The sequence below is a fragment of the Perna viridis genome, chromosome 9 (genome assembly GCF_037379345.1).
Source record: "Perna viridis isolate PV_CMFRI_1.1 ecotype Kerala chromosome 9, ASM3737934v1, whole genome shotgun sequence".
Classification (NCBI taxonomy): domain Eukaryota; kingdom Metazoa; phylum Mollusca; class Bivalvia; order Mytilida; family Mytilidae; genus Perna; species Perna viridis.
In genome coordinates this window covers 36,620,459-36,641,074 of record NC_142453.1, presented here as the reverse complement: position 1 = coordinate 36,641,074, position 20,616 = coordinate 36,620,459, and the positions used below count along the sequence as shown (strand labels likewise).

The 20,616-nt window shown below is 31.4% G+C and overlaps 1 protein-coding gene across 15 annotated transcripts in view; it reads right to left on the bottom strand.

Moving 5' to 3' along the window:
- LOC148608212 (huntingtin-interacting protein 1-like) overlaps positions 1-20,616 on the bottom strand; it is a 42,394-nt gene that overhangs the window by 18,883 nt on the left and 2,895 nt on the right. For 10 of the 15 annotated variants that reach the window (XM_088547061.1, XM_088547064.1, XM_088547067.1 and 7 more), the window contains exons 2-19: positions 19,462-19,525; positions 15,737-15,879; positions 15,033-15,089; positions 14,273-14,353; positions 13,932-14,008; positions 12,863-12,877; positions 8,907-8,968; positions 8,211-8,351; positions 7,676-7,733; positions 6,481-6,556; positions 5,653-5,796; positions 5,056-5,099; positions 4,227-4,299; positions 3,715-3,807; positions 2,859-2,940; positions 2,522-2,610; positions 2,041-2,109; positions 916-1,053 (exon numbers count right to left, since the gene is read on the bottom strand). In XM_088547061.1, the coding sequence (XP_088403187.1) occupies positions 916-1,053; positions 2,041-2,109; positions 2,522-2,610; positions 2,859-2,940; positions 3,715-3,807; positions 4,227-4,299; positions 5,056-5,099; positions 5,653-5,796; positions 6,481-6,556; positions 7,676-7,733; positions 8,211-8,351; positions 8,907-8,968; positions 12,863-12,877; positions 13,932-14,008; positions 14,273-14,353; positions 15,033-15,089; positions 15,737-15,879; positions 19,462-19,525 (1,506 nt within the window). Of the gene's footprint in view, positions 1-75; positions 118-915; positions 1,054-2,040; positions 2,110-2,521; positions 2,611-2,858; positions 2,941-3,714; positions 3,808-4,226; positions 4,300-5,055; positions 5,100-5,652; positions 5,797-6,480; positions 6,557-7,675; positions 7,734-8,210; positions 8,352-8,660; positions 8,673-8,906; positions 8,969-12,862; positions 12,878-13,931; positions 14,009-14,272; positions 14,354-15,032; positions 15,090-15,736; positions 15,880-19,461; positions 19,526-20,616 lie in introns of those variants that run through there. The other 5 variants (XM_088547069.1, XM_088547068.1, XM_088547071.1 and 2 more) reach the window with 3 other exon arrangements.

The following is a 20,616-nucleotide window of genomic DNA, read 5'->3' as shown; positions in this document are numbered from 1 at the left end:
CTTTGATAAAGTATGTTATAGCCATTAGTTTCATGGTATTTACTGTATCCTAGTGATTATAAATAGTATATGTACCTCAATATGAAGATCTTCCATTTTCTTCACGTAATCTGGATTCTGTAATATCCACAGTCAATAGTGTTAATTTACCTTCATTCTAACAGGTCTAAAAGCCATTTCCATGCACATCAGAAATGTCTTGATGCATCATTCCTAGGAACATTCCTTCATGCAAAGGATATCATGCAGGAATCATTCTGTTTCCTACCTACCTCTATCAATCTCTCATTTAAAACACAGTAACCTTTGACCTACTACCTGCTTTCAAGTTGTTTCTTACTACACAGAAAAAATTGCAAGATGCATTTTGCATATGTTTTTGAAAACACAAGGAAAACATGTTTGACATATTTTTTTTTTCAGATGTGTAGGACTACAATGAAAAACATATGAAAAACAAATGTTTCTGACATATAAATTTTAAAATTACTGAAAAAAAGTACATAAAAATCAAATGGAAATTTTGTTTTCAATAAGGTTTCGTAAATAAAAAGAGTATGGTTTTTATATGATTTTCAAAAAACAAATTATTTCAAGTATTATTAAATTAAGAAAAACATATATTTACCATGAACATCCTAAACATGTGTTTCTATATGTTTTAAAACAAATGAAAACATATGTTGCAATTTTGCCTGTGTAGTATCCTCTCAGACTTCCACTTTACTTAAGCCAGAGCCAATATCACTGTAATTTAATCTGTCCTAATAATGGTGACCTATTTCTCTTTTGGTTGTCATAGTAACAATACACCATGTCATAACTCCATTGAGGTTTACCAACATGTACTACCTTCTTTGTCTGTGTATCTGTATTTCTGCTCAGTAATTTAACCCCAATTGACGTTTGACCTACCTCCTTATTAGTTTGTAAGTCAGTATTTTTTGCCATGGTTAGAGCAAGCTGTGAAGAAGTCTCATCAGCACTTTGTTTAAGACTTTCCTGGATGACTTTTCTTTCTTGTTCTATTCTTTCCATTTCAGACTTGGATTCCTAAATCATGCAACATGCAAAGTTCATTTAAACATGTAGTTAATTTCAAATTTCAATCTCTTAACATTCTTTATCAAAATACATGCCTTGTCTCAAAGAATCCCAGCAAAGATTTTCAATGGACATAAAATTTTCATTTGCTGGCTACTCTAAATGCATTACTCAGAATTAAAAAAAAATAATTAGCATCAAAGATATCAGTTCTGATGGTATTTATCAAATTTTCTAATGTATCATATATTAACAATCAGCACATCAACATTATTTTGCAAGCATAGATATAGGCATTACATTCTAAACATGCAGTTGGATCATGATAATTTATAAAACAAACAACATTTTAATTCATAAACCACATAATTTAAAAAGCTATTCTAACAATAATATTCCAAATTAATTATGTCTCTCACAAAATGTAGTAAAGTTTAGACAGCAACTTTTTTGCATATAATACATACAATGTATCAAAAAAGTTATTTGTATTTATGGCTAAGGGGTGGGGTAAAATGCAGTAGATTAATTAATGCATTGGAGGGGCACGATGCTGTTGATTAATAAATGTGTTGGTGGGACGTAAAATTCAGAATTTCTTTATAGAACAAATGTATTGCAAATTCATTTTAATGTGTTGGTGGTACTCCTAAATATCATGGACATTTTCCCCACAGGACACACGTTTTTATGGAATAACCTTTATGTAAGTCTCCTTAGATAAACATGCAATGTATTTTCATTAAAAAACATCATCATTTCACAAACATGAAATATGGTGACATAAAACTGATGTCCTGATCAGCACTTTTCTGACAGAACCAAGCAAAATATCATATTGGGATTCAAACATGTACCAAGTTTTGGAGAATAAATATCATCATTGAACATGAACTGCAGCCAAGTCAGACTAAAGAACAGATGAATGAATAAAAGCACAGACCTAACATGTGTACACCCTTACATTTCTTTCGCAGGACATAAGTGAACTCTTACCTTCAATAGTTGTTCTTTCTCTGCTACAGACCTTTTCTCTGCATCTAATTTCTTTGTTACATCTGCATTCTGCAATAAAAAAGACAATAATGTTGATTAATCATCAAAACTTAGGAAAAAGCTAGATTGATAGATTGATAGATAGGTAGATATTTTTATTTCAAAGTGCAACCGGTCATTACAATAAATCATACCACATATAATTTCAAACTATCAGTTACAGTAACATTCCATACAGTAATAACCAGCCAGTCTATTTTCACTCATGATGCACTATCAAATAGCGTATCTTTAAGCAATACATTGCTTTTTACTTCAAGATTTACAGTCAATATTTAATACTTAGCACTCAATTCATCAAAAAATGTTGTTAATAAAACGACATTTGCCACATTTTTCAATTATTCATGCTTTTGAAAATAATATGAATTCTGTTTTTTTGCCTTACATATAAATATCAATATAAAACATAAATCCTTACTGTTCTCAATAAAGTGACATGTTCTTCCCTCAGTTTCTGGTATATATCTTTCATTTTTTTGAACTTTTCTTCATATGCCTTGGCTTGTTCTGTTACAAACAATTAAATCAAATTTCATATTTACATAACAACCCTCAATATGTAAGTAGTATGGAGTCAGAAAAATCTTCACAGCAAAAACCAAAAAAACTTCTTTTTCATTAATTGACATATTATCTGAACTACATGTATTTCTGAATAATAATATAATAAAAATAAATATCAACAGAAACTAAGTTGACAACAAAATAGTATTTACTTGTATAAATTTATGAATTATGAATTATAATACACTTACTCTCTGATTCTGATAACTTAGCTGAAGCTCCAACTTGAACTGTTTCTGTCTGTTTCAATTTTTTCTTCAATTCATCATTATCCTATCAAATATCAAAAATAAAAATAACAAGAAATTGTTGTCATGGTAACAAACTAATACAGGAAACTGATAAGACACAGCAATCAAATTGCTTACAATGCATTCTCCAGCTACATGTATTTGTACACTAATTTTTAAATCAATTCATCTATAGGGAATGAAGATAATTGTGACAAAATTCGGAGAAACAAGGAGATACTATCCACTCGTTAAGCAGGAGTATAATTAAGTGGAAACAAATGATATTAATTTTCTTTCAATATGGAGAGAGCATCAGCGACGTCCTGCATACATGTAGAATGTGAGACTAGCACTATGAATAGCTGAAGAAATATTCTGACACAAGTAAAGTCGACACAGGAGTAGACAATTGTGCAAGTGTGGAGGTATAAATACATCTAGGTAGTTTGAGGGCACACACTGAGCTCTGTCCATCATGGCCTAAAATCATATCATTCTTGTAAAATCAAATTTAAAATGAATTATTATACCAAATTTTCATTTCAAATCTTTTAAGAATGAAACTATTTTTTCTACTACTTCCATCTTTCATAAAATGTAGAAGAGTAATCAAGGGAACCAAGGTTATAGCATCCAGGGACAAAGACCACACATGGAAAACAGACATACACAACAAAGAACATAAAGTAACTAAAATAATACATACACAGAAATAACAGTAAATGAGCAACTTGGATTATTTATCAACATGGACTATATTTATCTTTTATAAAATCAATGTGTTAATCAACAAATTTAGGTATTATAAAATTACTTTTAAGGAACGATCAGCAGAAAGACGTAACTCTGATAAAATCTTCTCCAATCTGGCAATCTCTTCCTTCTGTGCTGACATTATTTTCTGGTCCTACAATAAATGTCAACATACAACAGATTACAGTGCATGTACCTTTATCAATTTATGTAATTCTGAAATTTAATTTATTCTATTAAATCTTGGATACCATTTAATCATCAACCCATACTATATATGCTTATTTTATCATGGAAATAAACCCATCAGAGTGAAATTAGGATAAAGTTACTTTATGAAAAAATGACTATTCAAGTTGAATTAAATCCTCTGATTGGACTCCTATGTTTTGGTAATAGAACCTTACCCATAAGAAGTTTTTATGTGTAAATATAGAATTTTGTTTAAAGCACTAAAACCAGTTAAAGAAATAGCATGCTTTCTTACAGCATTCATTTCTTATTTACTATTTCAATTACATTCCTTTCAGTGTGACACCTACACGTTTTTTTATGATTTAAAGAAAAACATACCTCTATCTTCAACCTCTCAAGTTCTGATTTTAAATACTGGATTTCCTTTGTTAATCTTTCAATAAGTAAGTCTCTGAAAAAGTATAATGTACACAATACCATTACTGACAGTTAATATAATCTTAACAAAGCAGGAGTTACATTCAATACTACAGTAAACACGGTCTTTAAGTGACCTTCAAACAGAACCATGGTCACAGGTGGTCTTTATATACAAGTTTTATACACTACAGAAGGATATCATAGTTTTTAAGACATGTAATTGCTGATAACATGAGACTGCTTAGAATGATTCGACTATATCATAATCTTGGGACTTGAAAATCTACCCAAAGCACAGTATATATGTGACGACTCTATTCGCTACACTGCTCCACCAGATCAAATTGATAAAGTTAGCATAGAAAGGTCTGGAAAATTCCCAACGATAGTAGTATGGGACAGTTCATCTAGATCTACCATACACTGAGTACTAAGTTACAACCCTAGATTAATCCTACAAGGAGGAATGACCTGGCCAGCGAAAGCTATACTTTTATATAGCCTTACTGGCCGAGTGGTCTAGGGTGCTGGACTCCGTGCAGGCGGTGTTGCCCTAGATGTCACAGTGGTACGAGTTCGAGTCCCGTGGAGGGAACAACCAAAAATTTGCCTCTTGACAGTTCTAACATCGTTGGGAATTTTCCAGACCTTTATATATATATATATATATATCATTCACAAATAAACTTACTGAAATCTATGATTTAATCACAATATTTGTAATTTGTTTTACTTGCTATATAATTATATATATATATTATATACTATTTCTCAATTATCTCCTCACCTTTCATCAATTTCTGGTGGCCCAAAGCCATTCCCAAAGGCATTCTGAAATAAAAGTAAATCCAAAAATCACTAAAAAAATTTGGAATCTAAATAACCAATGAAGTATTACAATAGTTTTGAAACCCCACAAAAAATTGATTTATTCAAAGTTTTCCTCATTCACCATGAAAATTTTATAAAGGATTGATTTTTTAGCATGAAATACAACCACTTCATAATTCAAATAATTTTCAAAGTTAAATATCTCTGTCCATTTTTTGGTTCTATTCTGTTATAAGGGCTACATAATCAGGGACCAAGGAAACTTTAATTACTACAATGTACTATATTTCTATACAGGGGAATAATTTAGATATCAACTGATAACTGACTTGGGAGTTATAGATAAGAAAAATTAAATTTAACCGTGCAAGGTCGCGGTTTTCATCATATTTTGATGTAACATATAGTAAAGTTAATTTTCATAGAAAAACATTTAAAAATTCAAGATATGTATTTCATGCCGATACAATCAACTTCTTAGACACATTCTAACACTTCTTTCAAAAATTTTTAAACTGCAATAACAGGTTTGTACTACTATAGTTATAAGTACTTGTAAAGGAGGAGCAGGTTCAGATGTATCAATCAGATCTTCAACTTCTTCAGGTTCAGGCTCAGGCTCAGGTTCATCAGGCACAACAGCTACAGGCTTCACATGTTTACTGAAGTCAGACGCTATCAGGAAATTTGGTGGCTCCTGTCATAAAACACCAAAAATAGGGCATTAATGGAACACTAAGTGATAATCCTGCCACATAATGGTGATAAAAGGGTGTTGGCAAAATATTCAAAATGGTCAAACTAAAAAAATACACTTTGGAATTGCTTAAAATTGAAGTTAACCTGTATATTTGGGTACGAAATAATTGTGCAGTTGAAGAAAAATTCATTGATCCATTCTCAAGATATTATCAGGAAACTGGGGATGGACAGACCACAAAAGAACAGACCATTAAGTAACTTTTTCAGAGGGAAACACATTATACTTTGCCACTTTGTGTAGCACAGTATAAGATAGTTACTGATGATCGAAGCTAAAGCTTGTTAATCTGCAAATTAAAAAAGGTTTTACTAATTGTTATTATGATATTGGAAAGTTTATAGCATGCTAGAAGACCCAGTATAACATACCAATTCCATCGGAAATGCCTGTACCAAGTCTGGAACAATGCAGTTCATTCTTGGTTTAACCAACAACTATCATTTGTTACACATATTTTCCTTTTTTACTATTGCCATGAGTTTATCAGTTCAGTATTTTTGTTATTACCCTTCAATCAATTCAGAAATTCATTCTTTTGTGAACAATAGTTACTCTAGTGACTGGATTTATCCCATATCTATTTAGTTAGTATACCATGCAATGCATGTATTAACTTACATCTGGTAAGAAAGGCACCTGGACTAGATTTTTAAAGTACTGTAGATTACTGCTACTGATATAAAACTGTTTTAACCTGAAAATATTCAGTGGAGAAATATCGAATATGTTTTAAGTAGTTGTCTTTGTACGAATCATGCAAATCTGAAAAATGTGATACACCCCAGAAAAGGCTACATATTTTTATTTTTGTAATTAAGTTGTTTTATGGGTCTATACTATGAAATGTGTAATTATTCATTCTAATCTGCCTGGTCTTAAGAGATAATCAACATTGAAAAACTAATAGATTCTATTGTATTTGAGTGTCATTTACAGAGTTATCTCAATTAATTTCGAAATCTACAGTGCATTCTATATAATTTTTATCTCCTAAGAACCCAGGTTATATGATAAACTGAATATTAATTTCTGTTTACTATGGCAATTCAAACAAAATATCAAAAATATGTAGGCTTTTTACCCATGAATCATATTTTGCATGATTCTTAGCTGGAGTGCTACTTAATGATTAAAACAACAATAGATATGCATTTGTTAAAAAATCAAACCTTACAGATGTCTCCAACATAGAGTAAAAAAATAACAAGTCAAACACAATAAAGTTTATAAAGTCTAAAATTACTTAATTATGACATGGCATTTTGTGATTACATAGCTTAATCAATTCTGGAAATGTATCAAACTTAATAACATAACTTAAAATACATAATAAGGTTATGTATTTAGTGCAAGATGAAGCAAAAAGGATTGTCAAGCTATGTATACCCCCTAGTACAGGAAGTTGATATTGGACACTATGCAAAATCTCTTACAATTATGCCTCATGTCACACACCAAGTTTGAAATCAATCCATTTATTGGGAACTGAGATTTTTGCAATGAAAATTTCTCTATCATTCCACATATAGTGGAAAATAAGGAAAAGTCCAATGAAACAGGTAGTTGATATCAGACAGCATCTAAATGAATTACAATATATGCCCCATATAAATAAAGCCACATACCAAGTTGGAAATCAATCTATTCATAGGGATCTGAGTTAACTGTGAGGAAATTTGGATGGACAGAATGAAAGAAGGACAAGGTGATTCCAAAGCATGAATGTAAATGCAATACATGTTCTTGTGTTCGGGCATATATTTTGCCATTAAAAAGTTTGTTCCTTTGTCCTGGTATATAACTTATGATTTACCTTCTATACATAGAAAGGAATCTATCTCTGTGTCCAGACAGGGTATCTGGTGGAAGACCTGCAAATACATTTTATAATGAAGCTATGGGAAAAGAATATGTGAAATATCTAAGATAATTTTAAATATTCTATTCTTTCATTTTAGGATTTTAGACAACGAAAACAAGTTTATATCATATTCTTTCATTAATTCAGAGGAATTTTCAAGAAACAAGAATTCCTATGTAATTATATACCATGGTGATGAAAGGACATACTCAGACCAAAAATCTGAACTGCTAGAAGTTTAAATTTCACAACATTAAATATATAATTACTTCAGTTTTTGAGTTAAAACAGGAAGTTACACGGTGAGCCTGTTACAGCAAGATGTAATGTTCTGTCAAGACTTTCACAACTGACCTTCAGTTTATAAGTAATGTCACATGGGTTTGACGTAATGTAGTAATTGGAAATTGCCAAGATTTTCTTGTATCATGACAGTAGTCTAAGATAGAAAGAAGCAGTTACAGTAAAGAGGCCAATAAATACTTACTAGAGTGTAATCTGAACAAAGATTTAACTATATAATCATAGAGCTGACAGGAATCTTGTATACACAGAATCAATGGTGCTAAACGACACTGGCCAGAATTTGTCATGGAATTTGATCGAGACATATCCAATGATCCAAACACTAAAACATAAAATAAACAATAATATTGCAAATGTTATGACTAAGTATAACTGAAATCAATTAACAATAATTAATTGATATCAATAACTATACACCTTATAAATCCAATATAAAACCTAATATTATGGTATTGTTGTCTGTACAAAATTCATAATTCAATCAGTTTAAATTTTAGTCCTATAATATCATGACAAGTAGGTTTTGGCTTCAATGCTTACATTAGTCTTGATATAGGAGTGTGTTTATCGAGAGCTAGAATTTACCACTGAGTTTAACTTCTAATTTAATGATTTGTTACATAGGCCTTACCAGCTTGTTGTAAATTTAATGATTTGTTACATAGGCCTCACCAGCTTGTTGTAAATTTAATGATTTGTTACATAGGCCTCACCAGCTTGTTGTAAATTTAATGATTTGTTACATAGGCCTCACCAGCTTGTTGTAAATTTAATGATTTGTTACATAGGCCTCACCAGCTTGTTGTAAATTTAATGATTTGTTACATAGGCCTCACCAGCTTGTTGTAAATTTAATGATTTGTTACATAGGCCTTACCAGCTTGTTGTAAATTTAGAATTTCATCCATGTAATCCAACATCTCCACACTGATTTCAAAGCTGAATGAGAAAAATGTACAATTCATTTAACATTAATTCATATTTCATTTTTTTCTACATAACTCAAATAAAAAAAAATTAAAGTGATTTTTGTAAAGAATCATTTTAATAGTCTGAAAGACATTCAATATCAATATTTTCAGTTTCTACCCCATAAGAATATAACTATGGTGATATATCTGAGATTCATTCAGTTTCATCATTACCAAATTGCAGTATACAACTATATAATAATCTATAAATGCAGTAACTTCTTAAAACTGTAAATTTAGATAATATTGTGAAACTTATATCAATGTGAGAAATTGGTTGCAACAGCAGTAATTATAACTAGAAAAATGGAAATTTCCATAATATTTCACATTAAGTTGCATTTATACAGTAAGTTGATATTGGAAAGCAACAGATATTGCTTACATATATATAGACTAATATTTTACAACCAAAATTTGAACAGATTTAGGTGGGGAGCATAAAATTCTGATTTTCCTTAATGTTGCAAAAACACTGTGAAGTTACCTATTGGATATCAACTTTCATGGCTTGTCAAAGCTCTAAATTTTTAAAACCACTAACAAGAGGCTGCACAGAGCTTAAATTGCTCACCTGGTTAAATTTTGACATTTCAAGGGCAATTACTCAATAAGAAGTGGTCCAACAACTTTTACTCAACAGACGACTTTAGTAAGACTTATCATAAGGATCATTTCAGCAATTGAAAGTTTATATCTATTATAGTTTTCAAGATATTAACTAAAAACAGCTAAATATATCATTTTCTACCTTTCAAGGGCAATTACTCTAACAAGTAGTTGTCTGACAATTTTGATCCAATGCAGACTTTTGTAGGCCTAATAATAAGGATCATTTTGGCAATTGAAAGAATTTTGCTCAATCTAACGGTTTTGGTGATATATGCATTAACTTCTGTCTGACCCCTATGTTCTTCTATTTTTAGTAATGGCTAGCAAGTTTCTTGACTAAACAAAAACTCCCACACCAGTTCTAGGCAGAATACACATTCATACCAAGTTTAGTTCAAATTGGTCCAGTAGTTTCAGAGGAGAAGAGTTTTGAAAGTAATAATGTTAAAAATAGCCAAAAAAACATAGGAAAAAGTCAATAACTCCAACATGACTTAACAAATTTACACCAAACTTTGACTACATATAGATCTCATCTTTCTGAACACTTTAACCTCAGTCAGAATTTTGCCAAACCTAATAATTTTGGAGATATATGGGAAAAACTTCTGTCTGACCCCTACATTCTATTTTTAGTAATGGCAGCCATGTTTTTCGGCGGATAAAAAATTTCGACTTCAGTTCTATGCAGAATACCCTAAGAAGCATTTATACCAAGTTTGGTTTTATTTGATCAAGTAGTTTTAGGGAAGAGGACGCCAAGTGATGGCAATAGCTCACATGCCTTAGGCCAGATGAGCTAAAAATTTGTACTCCATTACGGTCATCCCAAGATGGAGGACAGAAATTCAGGTCAGAATATTTTCTTTAATAAAGTTGTCTATTCAAGTTATTCATTAAAACAAATATAACAAATAGTTAGTCATATAGCAATGCTTGATATTTGAAGCAAGAACCATAAGGGTAAAATGTATGAATTAGAAATTACAGGGTAAAAATATCGGCTGGATGATTGTTTGTAGAATCTTCTTTTTCTAAGGATTACAGTAACATGCAGCAAGAGATGTCCATATCATGAGAAACAAAAATATATCGTGATGAGAGTTGCACTTTACCATAATGACAAATGCTGAATTACAAAAGATTTCACTGAATTATGTTAAAATTGAGAAACTTAATAAATTTATTGCAAATGGCTTCAACTACAAGCCGTGTTTTGTACAAAATGCTGAAAAAAATTAAGCACGCTGAATCAATAGATTTGGCAATCCATCTTTGAAGAATTTTCTGATCTTTCCATGGACCAAAAATCCTAAACGTAACAGCCAATTAGAAAAGTACAATGCAGAAACATTGTGATAATGTACATGTATTGCTGCTGCGTGTGGTAGGCAATATTGTTGACAGGGATACGGCAGGGGGTGTATATGTGGCATATGATTTATAATATCATAATATTATCTTAAGTGAGATCTGAACTGTTATCAACATAATCATATAAGAGAAATGAGAAACAGCTAAAACGAGAGGTAAACATTTGTTCATATTAAGTAGTATAGTTTTTTTGTGATTCAACAGATTCATGTAGTATGTTTACTTACTACAAATCTATTGGTTCAAACTAGTGTATTGTAATTGTGTCGGAATGCATGTTACAAAATATACTAAAAAAATTAAATTACTGACTTCTACCAAATTTTTTTGATTGACATTATATATTGCAAACTTCATTTACTTTGGTGGCATTTTAACTCACTAAACCGTAGGCCACCAATTATTTATATGCCAACATACAATAACTAAGACTGGATGGTTAACAAAAAGGACCAAAAACAAATTGAAATTTTGGCAGTTTTTTTTTTTATTTTGAAGGAAAAATTAAGACAAAATGTTCTTAGTGGTGTGAAACTAGAACTTGACTTACTAACTCAGTACAGTCAACTCACATGCAAAAAAAATGTTGTACAGAAAAATCAGAAAAATTGATAATTTGGCCATTTTGGGTTTTATTAAAAACTCAATTGCATACAAAACAATATCAGTACAATTTGTAACTTTTTCTGTTTATATACAACAGTTAAAGATATGTGGTTGAAATGGTCAGCAAGAAATACATAAGAAACTGACGTGTGACTGACAGACACAGCATAAATAGGATTTTAAGTTTGTTATAATTCCTTTTGATTTTTATTGTTTTATCTTCTACCACCATACGATATAACATACTAATCATGCATAAAACCCAAACCTAGACACTACTTAAATCTAAGACAGAACTCATATGTCATTTTTTTTTAAATGAAACAATATTGATGTCAAATATATCATTTAATTTTTTCTGTCCTTTCTAGCAACTCTGTTATGCTATTTCAGTCTTTAGATTCTAACCCTATGCTGGAGTCTATTAAAAACTGATTCCAGATTGTGGAAATGTGTTTACATATAAAGGAAAGTTATTGAAATTTATGATTTGGATTAAAAGCTGAACAACTGACTATTTGATCCCTTTTTAATAATAAAAAGTAAATATATTAATCTGGCTACTTACAGCACCATTAATAAATAACATAAATAGAACAGGGGACCAGTAACACAAGGACTAGCCAACCCAACCATATACATGTAAACACTGAACTGAAGTTAATCAATTTATCTGAACAAATCTATACCAAAATAATATTAATTTAGGATGTAAAAATTCTTTGCCTCTCTACTCTAGTATACATTTTTATGAATAGTTTTGCAACTCTATCAAACCATTAAAATAATAAAAGATGGTGACTTAGGAATATAGTACATGTTCACTGAAACTATTTTTGGAATTCTTTGGTGAAGACAGGTGCTTGGTTTACAAAGGTTCAAAATACATTTAAATTTATGTAAAAGGACTCTGAAGAGGGAACCTTAGAAGTGTCTGGTTTAAATAGGTTTTAATATACTTCCAAATGATCTCATTATCTGGTGTCACACCTACAGAGTTTGTCCATATATAAACATATAGCATCAGTATTAGAGGCAGTAAGTCATTATAAGACACACATTTATATATACAAGTATTTAACATTAAAAATCCTGGATAATTCCATTTTTTTTTCTTCAAAATAATACTTGGAAGAAAAAAACGAAGCAGTTTTAGCTACACACAGTTGTAGCTGTAGGATAGAGACATTAATTGACGATATATGAGTTAGAATTTAAGGTTCAGTGTGTACTGTATAAAATAGCAAATGCTGATATCATAACAACTTGCCTATATCGAAAATCGCTGAGAGAAAAATAAACAGGAAGTCAAATATTAGTTTCTTGGTACCAATGTACTGTAAGATTAGTTCCACTGAAATACTCCAAGTATGTTGATACCTAATTTATCTCAATTGGACAACATATTCTGAGATGAAAATCATTGATCTACATTTCATATCATATAAGCTCTAAACATAATTACCATAATCAATACTTCAATTAACTTTTCATATGAAGTATATTTCTTTTACTATAAATTTTCCAGTATCTACAAACTTGAGATATTTCAGTAGAACCCGTAATTCCCTGTTAAAAATATAAACTTACGCTATCAATTCTTGTCTAGTGATACTAGTGTAAATGATATCATGTTATAGATAATTAAAAACCTCATCCTATGACAAATCACAGCTATGATGGATTAGTTTAAATTCAAGAAAACACTTCATGTTTTTATCATACAACACCACACAAGTTTCCGACATTTTTATTGTTAATAGAATGAACACTTTAATGGGTAGTAAAGAATTAATATTAATTCATCCTTATTTTATTAAAGTGAAATAACATTAAAATGTGCTACACATTCAGTAGCCCTTGTATATGTATGTATATGTTAAGTCTGAATCATACTTTTTATGTTATTTCCAAAAAACAAAGAAAAATTACAACTGATCCAGAAGATCTTATTATAAAAAAAAAGAATTAGTTTTGTATAGCACCTGTTCAACAAGATGCTAGAACCTACTAAAAATAGGTTCATCGAGCTATAAAATCAAAATACTTGACCAATCAGAAATAAGTTTACTTTTATAATTCAATTATTACTAATATCATATAGAAGCCTAACAAAACAATAACAATCCACCATAACCCAAACTTTATAATACATTGATAGAATCCACTACCTTTGTCATTCAAGTTAGTAACAATCTTTATCCTCAATCAATACATTCATTCATGCTTTTCTATAAATTATATTTAATTGTTAATTCAAATTCACAAAACGACCTTCATATGTTCATGATGTTAAAATTTTACAAATAATTTTTCCTTATACATGTACATGTACTTACTAGTTGTTGACATCAGAACCACAGATCTTGGCAAACTGATCATCAGACAGATTTAAATTTCCTGGGATTTCTTTGTTCTGTTAAAAATATAATAACATTACAGCCCTACAACTTGCTGCATGGGATATAATAATTATTAAGAAGCCTTAAGTTGTATTCTATCAAAAATTATATGAATAGCTATGACTGAACCTTAAATGGCTCAATCACATCAATAGCACATAAAATTAGCGCAGTCTTACAGACTATAATATTCTAGCATTACTTTTATTTTGCTTAAATGCATCATTGGTTTTGCTTTTACATTCGATTTATAATAAAACTTAACCAGAGCAAAATACCTTTCGATGGAAGTTCAATTTTTCTACAATCAATTTACAGTAACAGGCAATCAACTTTCCATAACCTTCCTTTAGATGCATCTGGAAATAAGACATAACATATGTAATACATTAATTACATATGTAATACATTAATTACATATATATTACATATAACATATATTGCATATTGTTTATCATTGTGATATCCTGACTAATCCTACTTCATTCCTTTCAAAATTCTACAATGTCACATTTAATTTTTGAAATTACAATAACAGTGGTAATTCCACACCTTGCACAATTGCTCCATATTTTTTTACATATGGTGCACAAAAAGTGTGTACAAACCAGAGCTTTTTTAATTTATTGGTTTCATTCCAAAATTCCCCTTTATTGCTGCCAGAGGGACCCTTATTGACTATCTACTTTCTGAAAATGACCTGTTTTACTGTCAAGGGGGCCACTGGCCCCTTTGCAATTTTCAGGAATGAAAACATTTTTTTCCATTGAAAAAAAAAAATACTGCAATATTTCCTGATTTTGCAATGTACTTTTGTATTCTGATGCTTTACAAACCTCATTTCCTGTTTCAGAGCATAATAAAGTGTTTGAAAGTACAATGTATCAATCTCAATATTGTTCACACAATATAATACTGTAACTATTGTAAAAATACAAGGATTGTTTTTGATTAAGCTATTGCAAGTAAAACAGCCATTTCCTTAACACTAAATGTAAACAAAACGCATCCTCTTAAAACATGTAAATTAATGCTTACCCATAACTTCCCAAGTTCAATTAATATGCTGTGGTTCTTGTAGGAGTCTGGTATCGCCTGCAATAGGAAGTCAATATCAAATATAATGGTTCAAAAATTCCATGAATAGTGCACAAAGCGGGAATTAAAATGGGGAATCATTTATAATAGCAATAAACAATAAAAAATAATGCTTTGCAAGGCCCAGCTTGATACAACTGATGAGGTCGAATTCTAAACTGTTGGAGTAAGTATGGCCACACAATTCTAACTTGATACAGCTTTTAAAATTGTGATAATATTGGACACAGGAAAAGAATTTGACCAGAATCAAAGTGGCCCCTAATTCCTAAATGGCTCCAGTCACAACTTTCAAAATCAATTCCATTTCCTTTAGGGGAATGATACTTTGTGGCATGTATGCAAAGAGATTGATTTCTTTTTACTCAAGTTATCATTCAGAAATCAGAAAAAATGCTTGTTTCTGGTCCCTTGTTTGTTGGTATTTCTTAATTGGCTCAAGCAGCAACCCCAAAAATCAATCCCAGACTCCCTTTGGTGTTATGAAACCATCTATTTAGTCAAATGTAAAAGTCAAATTTTTTTCAAGACATCCTGACACCAGGAGAAAGCTTGTTTCTGACTCCTTCAAACCTGACAATGTACAAATGCAATACATCTGACACTCTGAGAGCAGAGCACATATTCTAGACTAATGTACTTACATGATGATGGCCATCTCGGAGTATCTTGTGCAGTACATGACAGAACTTCCAGGCCACAATAGGGTTTCCCTGTAATGGCTGCTTGCCTGCAATGGACCAGAACATTCCAGCACCATGATCTTTGAAGGTACCCAATACTGTAGCTGTGTTCTAGTTAAGGATCAACAAGAAATCTGTGAGCATCAATTCACTACCATCATTAGTGATATCCCTGCATTATTTAGCAAATGGGAAGTCATACGAGTAAAAAATACATTCTACTATTTGGTATACCCATATGCAGCTTTGTTTTGAATATCAACAGCCTGAGATTTGCAGAAGCTGAGAATTATGTTACAAAAAAATTGTACTGAAAATCTTCTACAGAGAGACTAACACAGGTAAAACAGTACAACCTATCCTCTCCAGAGTGTCCGACACATGGTAAAACAGTACAACACATCTTCTACAGAGTGACTAACACAGGTAAAACAGTACAACCCATCTTCTACAGAATGACAGACACACAGGTCAAACAGTACAACCCATCTTCTACAGCATGACAGACAGGTAAAACAGTACAACCCATCTTCTACAGAATGACTGACACAGGTAAAACAGTACAACCCATCTTCTACAGAATGACTGACACACGGATAAAACAGTACAACCCATCTTCTACAGAATGACCAACACAGGTAAAACAGAACAACCCATCTTCTACAAAGTGACCAACACAAGTAGAACAGAACAACCCATCTTCTACAGAATGACTGACACACAGATAAAACAGTACAACCCATCTTCTACAGAATGACCGACACACAGGTAAAACAGTACAACCCATCTTCTACAGCATGACAGACACAAGTAAAACAGTACAAACCATCTTCTACAGAATGCCCAACACAGGTAAAACAGTACAACCCATCTTCTACAAAGTGACCAACACAAGTAGAACAGAACAACCCATCTTCTACAGAATGACCGACACACAGGTAAAACAGTATAACCCATCTTCTACAGAATGGGGGTTTGTACTGGAAATAATATCAAATATAATACTGATTGTTCATGTTTAAGACAAATGAACTTTTGTACAGCCAGTGAAAATGTTCAAGATACATGTACTATTTAAATAAGAGTTTACTGGTAATATATCTTTTTAACTTTATGGTAAAGTATAATACATGTATATTTTCTTGTTTTACATGGAAAATAACACTGATTGACAAATATACTGATCATTATATTTCAACTTTCAATAGTGTATCATCAGTCAGTGAAATCAGTAAAGATTCTTTAGTCAGAGTACTTGGAGCCTACCTTCCCAACCTACTATGTGATGTAGAGTTGGGAGATGGGAAACAAATACTCTATTAATGGTGGCCTAAATTCTTATTTCGCTTTATGTCTTTCAGGGCCCATGTTTATGTTGTGATCTGTTCCACAGTACACCATAGTGCTTTTTCAAGCTTTGAACAATCTTAATTTTATTTCTTAGTTAAACAACACACTGAGAAGTATGCAATAATATCTGGTAAAATATCAAAACCTTTGTTGAGCCAGTTAATACTGAGTTAATTTATTCAGTAAGATCTATCATTTACAAGTTTACATCTATTTCTTAGTAAAGACAAAAAATGTTGCCATAGCAACATGGATGTCTCCATCATCCCTATTTTAAAACATAAATATGAGATAAAGTTAATTAGTAGGAGTGTAAAAACTACTATAGTATAAATCACATATTGTAGACTGGTTAAGAGCATGTCTTTTTAATCCTGTTTCTATATTAAGAAAAACAATAATAAAAGTAACTAGTCACTTCCTGTAAAGTTTTAAACATTTAAACCATTTTCAGTGAATGAAATAAAAAAAAAAGAAAATACTTCCTCCTACAATGTATGTGCAGGAATACAATCTACGACCCGCAGCAGATTAGACCAGAATGTGTCATTGACAGGTGCTCTTTTTACATGTAACCATATTACCCTGTGGTCATTAATGTCATTCTTAACCAATTAGTAATACATACAAATATTACTTATGTTTAAGGTGTTTCAATGATAGTAGTTTTAAGGTCTGTCAAGAAAAACTCTCCCATTTATCAGTAATAAGGCTAAAAAATAAGGACAGTTGGCAAATCAGCACCATTACATACCAAAATTATAACATGACACTAAATTCAATTTAGATAAAATAATATCTCATGGTGTATATGAATGCTACTGTACTTTGACAGCTTCTTGGTTCAAGTAAGCATTTCAATTCAAACTGAACTAAAACAGATGTTTTCAAATACAGACAATTCTGGCTGAAAAAATTCCAAAGTTCATCATAGGAAGGATGGTGCTGTATCCTATATTTCAGGCTGCTGTAGCTGAGACAATTATTAGGATTGCTTTCTTTCCATAGCTCAATGAATGATTCACATTTATTAAGTACTTACATATATAATGAGTATTATGAGCTTTGAAAAATTAGGGAAGTCCCATATCAACAACCACCAACTATACAATGTTCATTAAGATACCATGTACCAGTACACCCTCATTAAGATACCATGTATCAGTACCAGTTTACCCTCATTAAGATACCATGTACCAGTACCAGTTTACCTTCATCAAGATACCATGTATCAGTACCAGTTGACTTTCATTAAGATACCATGTATCAGTACCAGTTTACCCTCATTAAGATACCATGTACCAGTACAAGTTTACCCTCATTAACATACCATGTACCAGTACCAGTTTATCCTCATTAACATACCATGCACCAGTTGACTTTCATTAAGATACCATGTAATAGTACCAGTTTACCTTTATTAAGATAACATGTACCAGTACCAGTATACCTTCAATAAGATACCACCTACCAGTACTAGTTTACCCTCATTAAGATACCATGTGCCAGTACCAGTTTACCCTCATTAAGATACCATGTACCAGTACAGTTTACCTTCATTAAGATACCATGTACCAGTACCAGTTTACCTTAAGATACCATGTGCCAGTACCAGTTTACCCTCATTAAGATACCATGTACCAGTACAGTTTACCTTCATTAAGATACCATGTACCAGTACCAGTTTACCTTAAGATACCATGTACTAGTACCAGTTTACCCTAGATACCATGTACCATCACCAGTTTACTTTCATTAAGATAGCATATACCAGTACCAGTTTACCTTCATTAAGGTACCATGTACCAGTATCAGTATACCTTCAATAAGATACCACGTACCAGTACTAGTTTACCCTCATTAAGATACCATGCACCAGTACCAGTTTACCCTCATTAAGATACCATGTATCAGTACCAGTTTACCCTCATTAAGATACCATGTACCAGTACCAGTTTACCTTCATCAAGATACCATGTATCAGTACCAGTTGACTTTCATTAAGATACCATGTAACAGTACCAGTTTACTTTCATTATGATACCATATACCAGTTCCAGTATATCTTCAATAAGATACCACGTACCAGTACAAGTTTACCCTCATTAACATACCAAGTACCAGTACAAGTTTACCCTCATTAACATACCATGTACCAGTACCAGTTTACCCTCATTAAGATACCATGTACCAGTATCAGTTTACCTTCCAGTTCAATGACATATAATACCGATACAGTCTTCTATATGTATAATGTAGGTTCTGTACAAAGCAGGGAATGTACATGTACTTGTACATGTATAACATGTATGTTATGGTTATACTAAAAAGGATACTCCTGGCATGTTTCTCTTTGACAGGGGCCTCTACTGTATTGATGGCTTTTGTTATTGCTACATGCTGAAATGAAATATAAAATAATCTGACTGAACAATATACATGTATGTACTCGATATAGAATCTCACTTTGTAATTAATTCATTGTGTAATTTATAAAACCAATACTGTATAAGTTTTATACTTAGAAGCTTTGCTGGGAAATTTCAATGCTAAACATTATAGACTGAAGAAACATAATAGCCAACTGTTCACAGCGTAAGAGTCTGTATCTCTTTTTCACATAATAGTGTAACTTTTAAAACAACAAGTGAAGTTTGCATCTCTTGACCTTTGCAGAAATAATAAAAATCTCACATGTGAGTATTCTGTTTGCAGAAGATGATTGGTTTATTGTAACATCATCAAAATAAGTTGGTTTGCATTATGGTGTTACATGCAAAAGTTTGGAAAATTTCAAATTGAAGTTTCATTTCATTGTTTAAAGAAATCAGAGAAAGACTGTCCTATATTATAAAACTCATGCTGAAATTCATGTAAATGGATAAGGATTAGAGAACTTTAAAGTGGTACATGTAGTACTGCCACATACATTGCACAACAATAAGATATCCAAAAAGGTATGAAAGTGAGAAATTTTAACTCTAGAGTCAATATTTTGTAGGGGTCAAAAGATCATATGACAACAGTGTGGGAAACCCTTTTTTTCCCCCAACTTGCCATTCTGGCTAGTGGAGTATATTTGTATTGATCTTGCTAGCCAAATAGAAATTCAAACAGCCATTTTTTTTCTGTACTATCATCTGTTTTCTCTTGGATTTGACCATCTTCTGCCTTTCTTTTTCTTTCTTTTACTATCTTTTCATTTATTTTTAAATTTATCAAAAACTTTTCCATTTTCGAATATTCCCCTCCCATTAATGTTTTTCATGTACTTTACAGTAACAAAATAAGTACTCCATTTCTGAACTCATATTTTAAAAATAAAATAATATTTCAACAGATTCATCATGAAACAAGAAAATGTTTATCATTTGCTTCTTGTTCTTTACTATTTTGACAATAAACAACTAATTTGCAAGGTAACAAATCTTAAATTACCAAGATAATTACGTTTGAATACTAAACTGTCACATAGGTTTTGGCACGTCCCG